General features: G+C 40.6%; 1 protein-coding gene across 1 annotated transcript in view; it reads left to right on the top strand.

Moving 5' to 3' along the window:
* LPCAT1 (lysophosphatidylcholine acyltransferase 1) overlaps positions 1-18,255 on the top strand; it is a 162,412-nt gene that overhangs the window by 95,887 nt on the left and 48,270 nt on the right. The window contains exons 11-12 of the mRNA XM_065398971.1: positions 6,432-6,585; positions 13,448-13,546. Of these exons, the coding sequence (XP_065255043.1) occupies positions 6,432-6,585; positions 13,448-13,546 (253 nt within the window). The remainder of the gene's footprint in view (positions 1-6,431; positions 6,586-13,447; positions 13,547-18,255) is intronic.

Genomic DNA, 18,255 nt, shown 5'->3' with positions numbered 1-18,255 from the left:
TCTTGCTTTGAAGACATCGAGATGGAGTGTCCACCACATCTCTTGGTGGCTTGTTCCAATGACAAATCACCCTCATAGTTAAAAATGTGTGCCTCATTTCTGATTTGAAATTTATCTGATTCCAGCTTTCAGACATGTTATGCTTTTCTCTGCCAGATTAAAGAGCTTTCGTAGCCAGTATTTTCACCCTGTAAAGGTACTTATACACTGTAATCAAGTCGCCCCCTGATCTTTTTGATAAGCTAATCAGATTGATCTCCGTAAGCCTCTCACTGTAAAGCATTTTCTCCAGCCCTCAAATAATTTTTGTGGCTCTTTTCTGCACCTTCTCTGGTTATTGAATATCCATTTTAAAATGTGAACACCAAAACTGGACATAGTATTCCAGTATCACTCTCACCAATGTCATATACAGAGTTAAAATCACTTCCCTACTCCTACTCATGACCCCCCTGTTTATACATCAAAGGATCATGTATTTGTGATGCTGTGGCAAAAAGGACTATGGGAGATCATATTGAGCTGTTTGTTCACTATGACCCATAAACCTTTTTCAGAATCACCTTTTTCTCAAACACAGTCCCCCATTCTATAGGTATGGCCTGGATTCCTTGTTCTTAGATGTATGACCCTCCATTTGGCTGCATTAAAAATAATTTTGTTTGGATGGGCTCATTTTACCAAGTGATCAGATCACCTTGTGTGATTGCCCTGTCCTCATTATTTACCACTCCACTGTCATTGTTGACGTTTGATCTGCAAACTTTATCAGCAGTGATTTTATATTCCAGATCATAGATAAAAATAACATCAGTCCTGGAACTGGTACCTGCGGACCCCCTTAAAAACAACCCTATTCAATGATGATTCTTCATTGAAAACTACTTCTTGGGATCTTTCAGTTAGCCAGTTTTTAATCCACTTAATGTGTGATTAACTGATATTGCTAGTGTTAATTTTTTAATCATAATGTCATGTGGTACTGGAGTCAAATGCCTTACAATAGTCTAAGTATACTACATTTACACAATTCATTTAATTATTCATATTGTATAGTGCTAACACATTTATGCAGTTACCCTTTATCAATCAAACTTGTAATCACATCAGAAAATGAAAGAAAGGGGTTGTTTGACAAGACTTCCTTTCCATAAAATCACATTGACTGGTATTAATTATATTACCATCCTTTAATTCTTTATCAATTAAACCTCGTAGCAACTTTTCCATTATTTTGCCCAAGATCTGTCAGGCTAATCACATGAGGATGATGTACTTTAACATACTTCTTAGTTACTAATGGACTAGAAAGAGCATCAGATAGGGATATACAATTTTAAATGAGCAGGCCTGGAAAACTTCCACCCAAGAGACCTAAAAGTGTTGGCTGAGGAGCTCTCTGGCCTGCTGATGTTCATTTTTAATAAACCTTGGAATATCCGGGAAATTCCGGAACACTGGACAAGTGCTAATGTTGTGCCAATATTCAAGCAGAATGACCTGGGTAACTATAGGTCTTCATTCCTTTAGCACGTTGAGCCATATGCATTCAAGATATTGTGGAAGAGTTATCAATAACTCTAAAACAGATAATGGTGTCTTTAATATTGAGTACCATCCTCCTCTCCTCTTTTACCCATTCTATTCTTCCTAAACAGGTATAACCAGCAATTTTAACATTCTAATCGTTAATCATTCCGCCAGGTTTCTGAAATGCCAGTTAATGTTACATTTCTTCTCATCAATGAGAATGTCCCATTTGGCATAGTTATATAAGTATTTGAAAAAAAAAAATTCTCTTCACAATCTTTGCCACCTTGGTTCAAATTTTTCATGACATGCTGAGTGAGAGTTTGCACTACATTTTGCTCCTTAGCACTCTTTCTTTGAGGTATTCCTTTAATTGCTCCTGGCTGCTCCAGCTTGTCTCCAGTGAGAAAACTAGAATTACACACACACACACACACACACACACTCTCTCTCTCTCTCTCTCTCTCTCAGTGAGATGCAGATTGTGCCATTCATACATTCCTCCTCCCACTAGAAAGTGTTCCAAAGTTCCACAAAACTAAAATCTTCAGCTTCACACCAGTTGTTCAGCCAACAGTTCACTCCAGCATTTTCAGCTTTCTGCTTCTCTCTCTCATGGAACCAGAAGTATCCTTGAGGTGATCACTTGGACTTTCCTCTTCTTCAGTTTCCTTTCCAGATTCTTGAAGTCTTCTGTAATCTGTGTAATTCCCCATGATGCTGTGTCATTTGGTTGCAATATGGAACCATTCAAGTAGTGGTCTTGCCAATGCCATATACAGGAGTAGTAGAACCTCCATATCCCTATTTGATATTTCCTTGTTTATACATCCGGGGTCTGCTTTGGCCACAACATCAAATTGAGAGCACATGTTCAGTTAGTTATCCACCATGACCCCCCAGGTCACTGTCAGAGTCACTGCTTTTCAAGATACAGTTCCTCATCCTGTAAGTATGGTCTCTGTTCTTTGTTCCTAGACCTTGCATTTAACTCTGTTAAAGTGCATGTTGTCTGACTGTGCCCAGCTTACAAAGTGATGTAGGAAACTGTTTAAATGGCATGTCCTTTTCATTTCTTAGAACAGATTGGTGGAGTAGTATCTGCAAACTTTGTCAGCAATGATTTTATATATTCTTTCAGGCCACTGATAAAAATGCGTAACAGTCCCTGCAAGACCTCATTGGATATACAGTAATTCAGTGATGATTCCCCATTTACATATATATTAGGAGATTTATCATTTAGCCAGTTTCTAATCCATTTAATACAGTGATAGTCAATAGGTGGACTACGGGCCAAATCTGGACCGCCAGACGCTTTGAACAGACCCCAAAATCTTTTTATTTACTTATTATTATTTTATTATTATTATTTTCTCTGTAGGCTGGACCTTGACTAGATCTTGACAAAAAAATAATTGACTACCCCTGATTTAATATGTGCTATATTGATATTGTATAGTGCTAATTTTTGATCAGGATGTCATGTAGTACTGAGTCACAAGCCTTACAGAAGTCTTAATATATTTACTTCAACACAGTACCCTTATCTATGAAATTTGTAGTCAGAAAACAGTATCAAATTTGTTTGATCAGATCTATTTTCCATAAAATCATGTTGAATGGCATTTATATTACAATTTTTAGTTGAGTCTCATCAATCATTCTGTGATTTTTTTTTCATGTATAGATATCTAACAGGCTTATAATGATCAGGTATATCTCATTTACTCTATTAAATATCAGACTAACATTAACTTTCTTCCAGAACTTCCCTATTATTCCAAAGTTTGTTTAAAAATTAACATCAATGGTTTAGTGCTCCTCTGCCAACTCATTTTCAGACTCTTGAGTGCAAGGCATTTGGATGTGCTCATTTAAAAATGTTTAACTTTCAGTAAGAGAAGGTAGATGTAGTATCTTTGATTGCACCATTTGAGACAAGTTTGTGTCTTTCATTGTCTTTCAAGTATCCCAACACAGCTACAACAACACTGCATATATTTTTTTAGTAAAGCTGTTTAAATTCCTTCTTAGTTATAGTTAAACTGGATGATGAAATACTTTCTATTTCATTTCCAAATACAGAACCAAAATATTTATTGAACACTTCTGCCTCTTCTGCATCAATGACAGTTTTACTATCTGCATTTATAAATGAACCTATTCCAGTGTTAGGATTCCTTTTGTGCATGATTATATTTTTTAAATTCCTTCTAATTGTCCTAACTCCACTGGCCATTGACAAGCTTCTGTAGCGGTGCCTTCTCCCGGCCCCTCCACAAACTCAGTCGGAGACCGCTCCAAAGAACATGCACCAGTGCTCTTTTATTGTTCATGCCTATCCCCACCATCTACTATTTACATATCTTACAGACCAACACCTGGGAGACCGCTAGCTTCTCCTGCCAGCAGGGATCTAGAGCTCCTTGCTCCTCCCTTTCCTGTCTCTCCCCCCTTGGCTTCCTCCCAGTCAGCTTTATATAGCAGGCTGGCCACTCAGGTCCCCAGGTACATCCCCTCAGGTGATAAGGATGTGGCCTCCCTGGCCAGTCCTAACTAATCCCCCTTTTAAGCCAGGCTGGGCTAACAGGGGCTTGGCTTGGATCTCCTAGCCAGCACCCTGTTACAGCTTCCCTTACCAATTTTCTGCATTCTTAACTTCTAATGTATATTCATTGCTATTGACTTCACCTTTTTTCTGCATGTCTTTATACATTTTTATGGTTGTTTTCACTTCCCCTCTAAACTAGGATTTTTTTAACCAATTGTATGTGATTGTGGGATTGTAGATTTCTAGGCATCTAGTTAAATCACAATATATGGCAATGGTGCTTCCATCTCCCTTGAATGAAGTTAGAAAAAACTATCCCTATCAACATAGGCCTCATAATGGTGGTGTCCAGACAACCCTTGAAAGTGCTCTTCTCTAAAAATACCACCTATTTAGGAGTCTCACTTGTAAGAGCCTCCTAGTTTTCCAGGTTACCTTTGTGTAGCATGAAACTGACACAATTCCCTTGGCTCTTAAGTTTGGTTCTTACTGTTAATGATTTTCAGAGTAAGGCACAAGGCAGGCCCTTTGTTGGCCAACACACATCACCCTGCTAAGTATGAACACTGGCTTCCAAACACTCTAGTCAATTCCTTGACTGACTGCACTCATCAAAGGAGCTGGTTGCGGGAATATCTCATTGGCAATCACTAGCTGTTTCCTAGATCCAAATAACTCATCAGATATCCTTTTCAGATCCTCTGTTCCAGTCAGGTCTGGTCAGTTCTCTACATTTTTGAGACCTTTGCTTCAAGTACTTTGGATACAATTAGGCATCACAGCCAAACTCTCTAGATTAGTGGTTTCCAACCTGTGGGTCCACTTATGGCCCATGATGCTCTAAATTGCGGCCTTTAAGACCATGGTGCTAAGAAGGAAATTTATATTGGATTATGAATTGAAATGTACTTCCTAAATTGCATCCTGTGATTTTTAAATTGAAGTGTTTGAACTAGCCATATAGCTGTAGAGAAGTGGTTAGGGGCACTGTCTCCCCAACTGCCTCCTTCAATTTCAGCTGCAGCCTCAGGACAGTTCTGGTTTGAGCTTAGAACACTCCGAGTGGCTATTCTCCCTTCCCTGCTGCAGATCCTCCATTGACTGATTACTGCATCATAGCAAGGGAGGAGGGTTGGGGGGGGATCAATAGCCTATTCTGATTTCCTGATTGTCTCCTCCAATCCAGGATAGGGGCTGCTCTGACTTGAGCCACTGGGGATAGCCAGACCACAACACTAAGGCCTGCAAGGAAGAAAGGAGTTGTGTGACCTGACTGTGCCAGCTGTAAACCACCCATAATTGCCCCAACATGGGGGAAATCCCCAGTGGGTTTCCTGCTCCCTTTATGTGCTGCCTCAGTAGCAGGAAGGGGAACAAACTAGGGCATAGAAACTGCCCTATTGTATTGATTGCATTTACCTTTTGGAAATAAAAAATTGCCCTCTGACTGAAAAGTCCACATTGTCCTGAGTTAACTTGGCTATCCACCATTCAAAACAAATCTGCTGGTTGAGATTTTGTGGATGCTATGGAGGAAGGGCACAGAACTTATTCTTCATGCAACCCAAAGCATAACATTTTATAAGCCTTCAGCTTTCATCATTAGCACTTTAACTATATATTTTTATTAAAAAGTCATACCCCTAACCAAAATAGTTATTCCAGTACAAAATTTATGCGTAGACCAGGTCTGGCTCTGAAATTGGAAAGGAAATGGGTGAACTCATGATTATATACTAACTAGCCTCAACTGATGGATCTTTTGGCCTCCTTGCTTGTTGGTAGGTGGCCCCAAATGCTGTCAGTAACTGCATTTGCAGGGTAGGATGTGAAAAGTGATGACTCTGACAAACAGGATTAAGAGTGTAATCACTACTAGTAATCTTGGTTTTAAACAACATGTATCAGGTCTTTCTCATTCAGTAACATTAGCAAGAGTGGAAATAATTATTCATTTCTGTCACTGTTCTACTAATAGTCTGCAATTGACAGTTGCATGAAAGGGTAAAGAATCAGCAGAGTGGGGTCCTGGTCCATGAATAGCGCTCCTAGACACTACACTTAATACAAATAATAATAATGAATATTAGGTTTTTGAGCTATGTTGGAAATTAAGTGGGTGATTTGTTTTTGGAGCCTTAATTATGGAGCCCCAGGTATTTTGGTTAATAGTGAATCAGGATAAGTAAGTGAGTTCTTACATAATATCTTAGTGCTGTCATTCACTGTTTTACACAATGCAAGGAACATTTAGTGATTTTAGAAGTAGTCAGTAATATTCCTTTTAAAGTAGTCTGAAAATGTCAAATGTTTTCCTTTTTTGTTGTTTGTTTGTTTGTTGTTGTAGGCTGAAACCAGAGAAGCTTGAAAAAGATCTTGATAGATATTCTCAAAGTGCCAAGAAAATGAAAGAGAAAAGAGTCAGTCTTAAAGAGTTTGCTGCATACTTGGAAGTCCCAATTTCTGACACATTAGAAAACATGTTTGCTCTTTTTGTTGAGGTAAGAAATACCAGAATGTTTTAGAGAATTAAAAATTCATTCTTGTGTCTTTCCAGTTGGATTTTAAAAAATGCACTCATTGACTTCAGTATGAGCAGAGTACAGCCTGTGCTGAGCACTTTTTAAAATCCCAGTCTTGACATCCTTGTGCTTTTTTCTTATCTAGTAAGTCTAAATAAATCCAGTTAACTAAACAAAACATGGCTTAAGTGAAAGGTGAATGGTACAGAAATCGGACAAAACCAGTTTTGTTTTGGGGTACCAATTATGAAAAACAAAACTTCGTGTAGAGAAAAAATGAGCACAAAATATTATTCAAACAATAAGATATTTCTAATACTATACCTGATTAGCATATGGAAATATTTTGGCCATATGAAATCTTCCTTAATTGAAACTAGGTGGGGAGGTGCGTGTGTGCATGTGCAATGAGGGGAGGAGTCAGTTTTTGTTATAGGATGCCATGCAAATGGAAATTCAAAACAGACTTTTCACACATGGATGCCTAAAGTAAGGCACCAAACTCCTACTGAGTTGCTTAGATAAATAGATTAAATTTTCAGGTGTCCTGAGCATCTGGAGTTCTCTTTGACCTTAATGGCACTTGCAAGTACTCAGCACCTTTTGAAAATCAGACTAATAATTGTAGGCAGTGTTGGTAGCAATGCCTACAGTTTATGCTACCAGATGCTTTCCACTATAAGACGCAGTTTTCAGTTGCTTATAATTTTTCCAAATGTAATCTGTTAGGGCTGGAATTTTCTGTGCTGAATGTCTGTCTCTGGCTGAATTAATTTAAAAAAAAATGGGGGGAAGTTTCAGCAAAAACACTTCAGCCATTTCAGATAATGAGGCTAGAGGAAAATACGTTTTGTGCATGTTTTATTCTTATAACACTTTCATTGCGAAACTCTAGATTTGTAGACTCCAAAACTATAAAGGACGATGGTGATCATCTTGTCTGACCTGCACAATACAGGCCATAGAACTTCCCCAAAATATTCTAGTTCAAAAGGAATTGTATCTTTTAACAAATGCTTTGAAGCAGGGGCTTGAAATGTGGTTTGGGGGGAAGGGGAGTCATCCTTGTGTCAGGGATGTACCTTTTGCCCTCGTTGTAAAATGCCACCCAAGTCTGGCCAAGTGTAGGCTCTGAAAATTATAGTTTGCACGTGTTTAGTAGGTGTTTGTTTGAGGCTGACAGCTAAATTCTCAGAAGATTCTGGCTGCCTGAGCCCTTTCCATCTGCATACAGCTTCTGTAAGCAACCAGACTGCCTGTGCTATCCCTTCAGAGCAATTGCCTTTCCTGGTTGCTGGGGGCCTCCGTGGTGTTAGGCACCAAAAATAAAAACAAAAAGACTCTCTCCTTTTCTATCAGTGCATCTCCTGCTGGTGTCTAGATTTTAATATATTTTAATACTGAAACCAAATTATTGTCTGTACCACAACCTTAGAGTAAATTACAAGGCTTCCTCAGATTTCAATTTCTTCAAGTGCTTGCACATGTCCATTCCAATGTAGGTGTATGTGCTCCCTGAGCACAGTTGCTGGAATTTTTTCCCTCAGTGGTATCTGTCGGGTCGGCTCCAGCACCCTCTGGTTCTGTGTGCACATAGTACCGGTATAAAAGGCCCCACCAACCCCATGCCCTTTCAGTTCCTGCTTATCACCTGTGATGATTGCCTGAGCAAGAGGGAAATTCCAGCAGTCTTACCTAATGATTTTTCTTCTTTCTCATGTATATAGTAGTTGTAGTTTGTTGTTAGGAGTTTTAGTAGTTAGTGAGTTTTGGACGCCTCTGCACTTTGTTGGAGAGGATTGTCCGTTCCCGTGGCATGCCTCAGTCACCAAGCTTCAAGCCCTGGGCTTCCTGTGGCAATTTGATGCCCTTGAACGATCCACACTCGAGCTGTCTCAAGTGCTCATCGGAAAGACCATTGCCAAATCTGCAGGGACTTCAGACCCTGCACCAAGACCGACCAGCAAGCGAGGCTGAAGGTCCTCCTCACGGAGGCAGCCCTAAGATCAGCATCGGAGCCGCGCTTAGACTTGGCACTGAGCATCTCCGCTTTGATGCAGAGCACTCCTTCCACTAGTTGAGAGCCCTGCACCGATACTTCTCCCAGTGCATGAGAAAAAGTACCTTAAGCACCAGAAGAGTCATTCCCCAGTGCCAAAAGGAAGCAGGCAAGGGGATCTAGATAGAACGAGACCTGTGTCAGGCCGCTATCCTTCTCCAGCACCTCAGCAGCCACCTTCGCCAGCCTTGGTGTCTCTCACAAGTTCCACTAACTCCAGCATGGGAAATGCCATCCTCCAGTGGACAGCGTACTGATCAGTTCTCAGAACCATCAACCCCAGAGGCGTTTGCGGCTGCTAGAGACCTACTCAACTCTCCCAGTCCCAGGGTCCCCGGAGAGTTAGGACTTGGCACTGCCAGTACCAATGAGTGTCAGAGAACCATCCTCCAACTTTTATGTGGCACCACAGCCACCCTCTAGGCAAAAACCTTCTATGGTAGCCTCAGCTCGGACCTCTCCGCAATGCCGTACGCTGGCACCGAGAGGGTCAGTACTGCCTTGGTCTCCCCACCACAGCTCGTCTTCCTCATCGGAGTCTGAAGTGGGGTTTCTACTCTCCTCACCATCAAGACCACTTGCACGACTCCCCTGCTGGGCCTCAGGCGCTATGGTGCCCCCGAACACTTGGCCTCCAGGACCGTGGGGACTGGAACCCAGGCGATGGCCTTTTTGGAACCCATGGGGGTTTCTCCTGAGTCAGGGCACCATTTTAAGGCATTCATATTCTGTGGCCTCAGAAAGTAGGACACTCCAGTACCGCGCCGTGAGACTTATTAAAGCGGGTGGTCTTGAATTTGGGTATCCAAGTTGAGGTGGTCAGAGAGATGACACACGGTTACTGGGCATTTTGTCAGCAGCGGGTCCCTCAAGAGTGGCTTTACCCCTTAATGAGGTGATCATGGACCCAGTTTGAGTGCTCTGGCAGACCCCTGCTTGCGCTCCATCCTTTTGGCTGTAGGAGGGAGGGAAATTCTTCATACCAGCCAAAGGGTATGAATTTTTGTTTTCACACCCTCCGCCAGGATCTCTAGTAGTGGCAGCCACCAATGAGGGGGACCATCAAGGTCAAACAGACCCCATGCCCAAGGCAAAGGACCCCAAAAAGCTGGACTTGTTTGGCCAAAAAGCATATTCAACGGGTGGGCTACAACTCCGAATAGTGAACCAGCAAGCTTTGCTAGGTCGCTATGATTTTAATATGTGGGAGGCGATGCAGAAATTTAAGGACATGCTCCCTCAAGAGGCCAGACAGGAGTTCTCTTTGCTAGTCAAAGAAGGGAAGACAGTAGCTTGGGTGTCCCTGTAGGCAGCCTTGGATGCTGCCGATTCTGGAGCCAGATCAATGGCTATGGCTGTTACCATGCACAGAAGCTCATGGTTACTGTCTTCGGGGTTTCCTCAAGAGGTGCAACAAACCCTCCAGGATCTCCCATTCGAAGGGCCCTCGCTCTTCTCAGAGCAAACAGATGCCAAATTCCATGGACTTAAGGACTCCAAGGCGACCCTAAAATCTCAGGGTCTGTATACACCGGCAGTGTCCAGAAAACACTACGGGCCTCAACAGACAGGACGCTATTTTGCGCAACCTGCCAGGTAGGACCAGCGGATGAGGAAGAGCAAAGGATTGTGACGTAGACACCCCTCCACCAGTCTCCTCTTCAGGGTTGATGCATTCTGTCCCTAAACACTCAGGTAGTTAGAAGCACTGGTTTTGACGAGACTCTTGAGGACGACATATCAATTCCCTCAGTTCTGGATCCAGTTACCCCTTTGTTTTCCAAACGACTCTCCTGCTTCCTCATTGCTTGGACCCACATTACCTTGGACTGTTGGGTTCTAAACACAATAGAATTTGGTTATATCCTTCAATTTTTATCCACCCTGCCTTCCCACACCCCCTCCCCATCCCTCTTCAGGGATCTTTCTCACAAGCAACTATTGGAACAAGAAGTTCAGTCCCTCCTTTGGGTGGGAGCCTTGGAAGAGGTTCCACACTATCTAAGAGGAAAGGGGTTTTATTCCCGTTACTTCCTAATTCCAAAGGCCAAAGGGGATCTCAGACGGAACCTAAACCTGCATCATCTCAACAGCTTGAAGTTCCGCATGGTCTCTCTCCTTGGGCGCCATCATTCCTTTGCTGGATCCAGGGGATTGGTATGCCACCCTCTATCTAAAGGACATATACTTCCACATATCAGTTTTCCAAGGCCATAGAAAGTTCCTAAGATTTGCCATGAACCAGACCCATTACCAGTTTGCGGCTCTCCCATTTGGCCTGTCAGCCACCCCACAGGTCTTCAACAAATGTATGGCAGTAGTAGCGGCTTTCCTCAGGAAAAAGGGAGTTCATGTATTCCCATATCTCAATGACTGGCTAATCCGGTCCAGAGCTCAGGTGGAATCTCCCTAAAAATACCCCCTTTTGAGCCACTTCTCATTCCATTAAATATGTGCTTTATTAGTATTGTATAGCACTGACTTTTTTTAATCAGAATGTTGTGCAGTACCAAGTCAAATGCCTTATACAAGCCCAAGTATATTACATATAAGGAGTGTTTCTAGTGTGTGTGTGGTGGTGGTGGTGGAGGGGGGGAGGTGTGTCTCGCATGTTCTTCTCAATACTATCTTTATCAGTGATCTAGAAGAAAGTATAAAATCATTTCATATGACACTAAGATTGGTGAATTTGTAACTAAGAGGACAGGTCAGTTATACAGAGTGATTTCTTTTCAGTTTGAGGGAAACATTACTAGTGCAAGACAATAAACCTGTTCTTATCTCTAGTCCATGAGTTTTACACTAATGTTACTGACCCACTTGTATATTATATATCTAAGTGATCAGTTGACAAAAGCTGCAGGGGTCAAGTAGTATGATAGTACTATCAAGTAGTAGTATTGGAGGTTTTTAAGAGCAGGTTAGACAAACACCTGTCAGGAATTGTCTAGATAATAATTAGTCCTAACATGAGTGTAGAGGACAGGATCAGAAAGCCCTGGCTGGGATGATTTAGTTGGTGTTGGTCCTGCTTTGAGCAGGGGATTGGACTAGATGACCTTCTGAGGTGTCTTCCAACCCTAATATTCTATGATTCTAAAGGGAGGTAAAGAGAGATTCCAGTATCAAGTGTTGGTGAGGTTCAAGCAGGGTATTGCATTTTTCAGGAAGGCTAGCAGGTTTGCTTTCTCTAAAGAAAGTGTTAATAATTTCAATAGAATTGAGCTCAGTTCTGTTGGGCTTTCATCAGTTGGGGTGGAAGTTTTGTTTTACAAGTGATGACTCAACAATTTTCAGAGCTTTTTGTGATTCATCATATGCAGTGGGACCAAATCTGACTAAGTTTTCTGTTTCAAAAAGTTCATCTTATATTTGTTGAATTTTCTGTGGAATGGGATGAGAGCTCTTTTCAGTGATTTTCGGTCTGATGTTTGGTTTATGTAAGCCAAGTGACTTGCAAGTTCATTATGCAAAATAATTTTGCTGATTTTTGCAGCTGTAAAGGCGGAGGACAGGGACTTTCACTTCCTTTAGCAAAGTGGCATAATCCTGTACTAAACCCATTGTGCTGTCAGCAGATGGGTTCAAATCAGATTTTACGATCCTAGAGTTTGAATCTGACTACATGCTTCATCTGCCATAATTCACTGATGAACCATAGAGATATTTTAGGTCAGTGCAAGGAAAGGTGGGTTGTGGGGCCAAGACATTGATGTCAGTGATTACAATGTCTGCTACTTCATCAGTACATTGGCCTTGTGGATGGATAATTTAGTTTTCTTGGAACTGCTGAAAAGTTGAAGTATATACCTCTCCATCTCTCTGAGCTGTTAAGTCATATGCCCAGCGATGATTTAAAGGTCAGCTATTTCACTGCTGGTCAGAGAACGTAACAAAGGAGAGGGACAATCATATTATGAAGATTTGCATAACCCACTGTGAGTGATGTTCCATTTGGATGCCAGGAGTGGATTGCATTTGACAGTACCAGCACGTTTTTCCAGGATGCTATAACCAAGTTTTAACACAACACATCTGGGTAGGAGTCCATAGCCTCTGCATTATGTACCATCTCCATTACAAAGATGACAAGGTATCAAAATCTACTCTAGCTAATTGAATCTTAACTTGCCTAATTATCCTTCAAAACAAGGTATATTTATCCACTGGAAGAAATAGTGATGTATTCCATCAGATCCATAAGGACATCTTTGGCCATACAAGTGAAAACTTTTGTAGAATAACTTTTCAAAACCGCACCAAACCCTATAATTGACATCCATTTCCAAACAAGGTATTAGGAAAATGACCATTGTCCATACCATGGTAGAAAATAAAATTAAATCTTTTCACTGTTAAAACTAAATTTTTTTGACTGAATTTTGATCATAGTAATTTGAGCTTCATGTTGTTAGTTAGAAAAGATATGATCAGTATATATTTTCCTTTCTATGGTACATTTCATTCTCCAGTCCATGCCACTCCAAGTTAGAAATGCAAATTTTGGCATCGAATTATACCCTCTGATTGGTATTTTTTTAAAAACCAAGGGAGTTAGGCCCCCCTCTTTCATTGGAATTCAGTGGGAATTGGGCATCTAACTCCTTTAGTCATCTTTGACAATCTCAACCTCTAAATTTTACAAACATTTTTCAGAATATCTTCATGTGGGTTTATGTGTATAGTATATTTAATAATCTTTAATATTCCTTTAATAGCTGTTAAATGTTTATGGAGTTCTGAGGCAGATGACAGAATTCTGATGATTTATTTTATTTACAGAATGAAGATGGTGTAATTGATCTACGGGAATATGTGACTGCTCTATCTGTAGTATGTAGGCCATCCAAAACTTTAGAAACCATTCAGTTGGCATTTAAGGCAAGTAGCAACTTCTTAAACGTTCTTCTTACAATATGTAGAAAATACAGAACTATTTTTAAAAAATCAATTTGATTTGACTGAATTTTATTCTATATATTCTTCTTATTCACATTTACACTTTTTAAAAAAAAGCATTAATACATTGCTTAGTTTCAGAGATCAAGCACCTCAGAAATAATTAAATACAGATTTAGGCACTAGTCCCATCATATGATTGTAGCATGCTTTCCTCTGCATGAGCTGAGACCGATTGAGTTGGTGGGTCTCTACAGGGATCTGCATTAGCATGTTGCATTGGAGGACTGGGGGCCATTATGTTGAAACCTCCAAACTTACCCCTTACCCCTTGTGATTATGCCTTATTAAAATGTGTTTCTGTTGTAACCTTTTTTTTCCCCACATGATTAAAATTTTCTGAAACACTTACGTTTTGGGGTGAAATTTTACATGTTTGATTCACGGGAGTGCACCTTTCTCCCTCATCTCATTGTTTAGATTGCTACTGCCCTCTTCATCCCCAACCCTACCACCAGGATCTTGTGCTTCTTGTGGTTCACAGGGGTGCTCTTCTCTGAGATGCCTTCGATTGCCAGTCTCTCTCCTTCCCCCCTCCCCCAACTCCTGTAAGTCACAGGAGCCACCAGTATAGACCACACTAGCACAAGATCTGGAAGAGACAGGATTGGGGAGGCAGGGATAGACTTGAGCTGAGAAGGAGCTGGCAAAGTCTGGATCACTGGTGGGAGTCTTTCAGGGAAAATAACTTATCTGACTGGAGATCATTGCTCACCTTCTGAGGTCCTAGTAAAATGCATTATATATTAAGCATTAGGGAAATCTTTAATGTCAGATCCACTAATAATGATATATTGTAGGGGTTTAAAAATAAATTCACAGTCTATTTGTGTACCAAATATGTGGTACATATTTGCAGTGTTGGTGTGACTTGTTCCATTGCATTCTAATTAAAAAGGATAACTTAATACTTCATTTGATATAGTATTGTCTTTAGCTAGCTCTGTGTCATATTGTGATCTTATCAGTCAGAGCCAAGATACATTAGCTTCTTGAATAGTCACTCGTATTTATGAGGGTGGCAATTAGTGGCTTACGCCATATGTTTGACTTGGCCAGTTGTAACCCACTTAGTTTCTGAGAGAGAGACTTGTCCACACTGGGGTATACTTGACTTTGTTTGCACGGGAGACTGTGGTAAAGAAATAATCCATATGTATTTATTTTACTATTTGTGATTTCTTTGCATTTGTCAGGGGCAGAAGTAGTGAAATTCAACAGGCTTTTTTTATTTTGGAGGGGAGGGGATAGGGGAAATTGGGAGGGGTTAATATTTGTCCTCCATTATCCCAAGGCCAGGTCTACACTAGAAAATATTTGCCGGTATAGCTATGCCATCAATCCCTGCTAATGTAGATGCAGCTAATACTGGCAAAAGAGTTCTTTTGATGGCATCGCTTATATCAGTTCTCCAAGTGAAATACAAATTTTACAAAAAAACAACCCACACCCTTAAGCAAGAGATGTAGCTATCCAGGACTTAAATTAATTAAAGATGTACTCTTAGAGTTGTTACTCTGGTTTAATTTTGCAAGTCTTGCATTCATAACTAAATATGAATTATGAGCATGAGTGGCTAAGGAATAAAAAAAGATGATCAGAGTAAAAGTATATTATAGACTTTGTTATATCATTGTAAGTATTTTGCATGACATCTCTATCTTTTTTGATCCTGTTCTCTGTATAATTGAGTATCTACTTTTAAAGTCTAGATTAATTACAACAGCTCTTCTAGTGTCATATGTTGACCCATGTAAGGATTACAGCTGTACTGCAAATTCTTAAAGAGCAAAGTGTTTCAGAAGATAAGAAAGAGATTACTATTCCGCACTTGATGCAGCATACAACTGGAAATAATGTGAACTGGGGGCTGTTGTCTTTTTTTTTTTTTTTTTAACTTAAACCACTCTCTTGTTAACTTGATGCTTTGCAGCATTGTCTGATTTAGCTGCAATCAAAATGTTGCAGGTTTTAGAAAGAGGTATTGTGACATAGTTCAGTGGAATGAAGAACGATGCCCTTCCTGATACTGTAAATGATATAGTCACCATTTCCTTCCATAGCAATAATACACAACAGTGTGCATTAGTAGGCTCATAGTTATAAGCCCAAGTTAGCACCAAAGCTAAATGCCAAGTGCCTCCATCCATCTGAGAAATGCACAAGTAGGCTACTAATACACATCCTGAAATAGATTATATCTTCAGAAGCATTGCTCATTCATTAAAATGCCTTATTTTAAAAAGAAAATACACCTTTAGTTTGGAGAGGGGAATGGAAAATATTTCCCAGCAAAGGGATAAGAGATAATAGTAGGGGACATGTTAGAAACTCCTTTTCCCTACTACTTTGAATATTTTTAAATTTATTTTTGTAATCCTTCTTTGCTCTTTTTTTAAGGTTCCTTGACCCTTTTAGACCAGTTCTCCTTCCTCCTATATGAAGCCCAGCTGCCTTTTACTAGCATTCTGTGTCCCAACAGACACTTCTCTCAGAGCTTCTGTATGCAGTGGAGTAATGTGCTCTACAGGGGTGTGATTTCCAAAGTGTACTGACACGCTGTGCATTAATTGGTCCGTGTAGACCTTGCTGGTATGCACTGAAGGTTCCTTAGTACACCTTAGTACTATTTATTCTACGTTGAAGCATACTAGGGAACCTTCAGTGCACACCAGCACGGTCTACACAGACCAGTTAATGTGCAGCACATTAGTGTGCTTTGGAAATCACACCCCTATAGAGCACATAACCCCACCATGTAGACAAGTCCTTAGTTGCTGAATAGAAAGTTGGTAATAAGTGGTTGGAAGCTCCAAACCACTGCTGAAATGGTAGTTTGGCACTTTGAGATGAGGGAGAAGTTGACGACATCTGTACAGTGTTCTCACTCTTAGGTTTGTGTTATCTAGCGCAAAACAGTTCCAACTCCCACAAGTCAGATTTCTTGCCCACTGAGGGCAACAACAGTAGAATAGAGCTTGATCCAGGCCTCTGCATTACGTTCCCCTGCCTTAGACTATATCACCATTGCTTGGACATTCTATGCCAGTTCTTCCTTGGCTGCAGGCAGTAGAGGAGTGCCCTGCTTCATGGTCATCTTTGTGATAAGCTCAGTGGTATCTATTTCTGTCTAACCTTCCTAATCAGCATCTAGTTTTGCCTAAGTTGATTCATTCAGGGCTCAAGTAGGTTCTTCCATGCCACCTGTTTCAGTGCATCTGCACTTCACTCCCCTTGCTTAATGTTTGGCACTCCAGCAGCTTTGCTTGCAGTACACTGATTCATTACCTTTGCCATGGCACTTTAGCACTGCTGTTTCAGCACTTTGCACTGCTCCTTTGGTATTCTGTGGCTTTGATCTCTTTTTGCCTGCATCTTGTATACTTGATATCTTGAATCTTCAGTACTTTCAGCTTGGCACATCAGTGTCTCCTCACTCCTGTACCTCCTCAGCATCTTCAGGTATCCCTGTTGCTGCTTTGGTGCATTATTTAATTAGAAGGGTTTTCTATTTTTTCTTTTCCAACATGATGTTTTCCAAGAAGGAAAGAAACAAGGTGTCCGGCTTCAAAAATTATCTCATTGACAGAACCAAGTCCAAGAAGGGATAGCTGTACCCATTGTGTTCTCTGGCTGGGAGCCTCATGATGTGCGTGGTTGCAATATACATCAAGAGATACCTCCCTGCATGGCCAAGAAACATGGTGAGCATCTCCATTCCCTGATTGAAACATACCACAGAGATTCTTATAAGTTCCTCACAAAGCTGGTCAAGAATGCAATGAAGGAAGGATCTTTGAAGCATGTATTTGAGTCAGCTCAGACTTGAGTGCCAAGACCAGTGGCACATGTGCAGACTCGAGGTCCTCCCTTGCAAAGTTCCGTGAGGCAGCCTTAATTCCAGAGCACCCAGCACAGTCCCCTCAAAGCTCCTCAAAGTCCTTGGTTTTTATATCCACTATGAACACTTAATTTGAATAGTCCCTTCAAGATGTGCAGGCTAAATACCTTGTGGGCATTACCCCAGGAGCAAACATATTTGAAATACAGGTATAGTGCCAATGCTCATAACTTCAAATACAAAAATGATACATGCATACAAATAGCATAATCATATTCAGCAAATCGTAACCTTTCCATGGACACCTTACTTGACATCATTTGTACAAGATTTGTTGCAATTATATAACAGTGGTAGCAACAATGATCTACATGGTCGTATTTAATCAGATAACATCACACCCCCAACACAAAATTGATGCAGGATGGGGTGTCCCAGACACGGCTGAATGTATCATAGGAACTTCCCATTCTTGGTCCTGTATTACTACAGCTTCTAACCCAATATTAGAAGTATCAGTGTATAACAGAAATGGTTTATCAAAATCATAGTTTGATCAAAACAGGCTTTTTCTTTGTAAGGTTCATTTATGCAAGTAATAATATTATTTAATCCCTTTACAAATCCAAGGTAAAACTTGCCTAGACCAATAATGGATTGGATCTCCTCTTGCAGCATAATTTCTGCATGTCTCATGTGATCTTGCCATGAGCTATAGAAAATAGCTAATTTATTCATACAAGTTCTGGCAAATGTTTAGAACCCAACAGCATCAAATCAATGTAGATAT

Source organism: Emys orbicularis, chromosome 2 (assembly GCF_028017835.1).
Source record: "Emys orbicularis isolate rEmyOrb1 chromosome 2, rEmyOrb1.hap1, whole genome shotgun sequence".
Classification (NCBI taxonomy): Eukaryota; Metazoa; Chordata; order Testudines; family Emydidae; genus Emys; species Emys orbicularis.
This window is presented reverse-complemented; position numbering and strand designations above follow the sequence as displayed.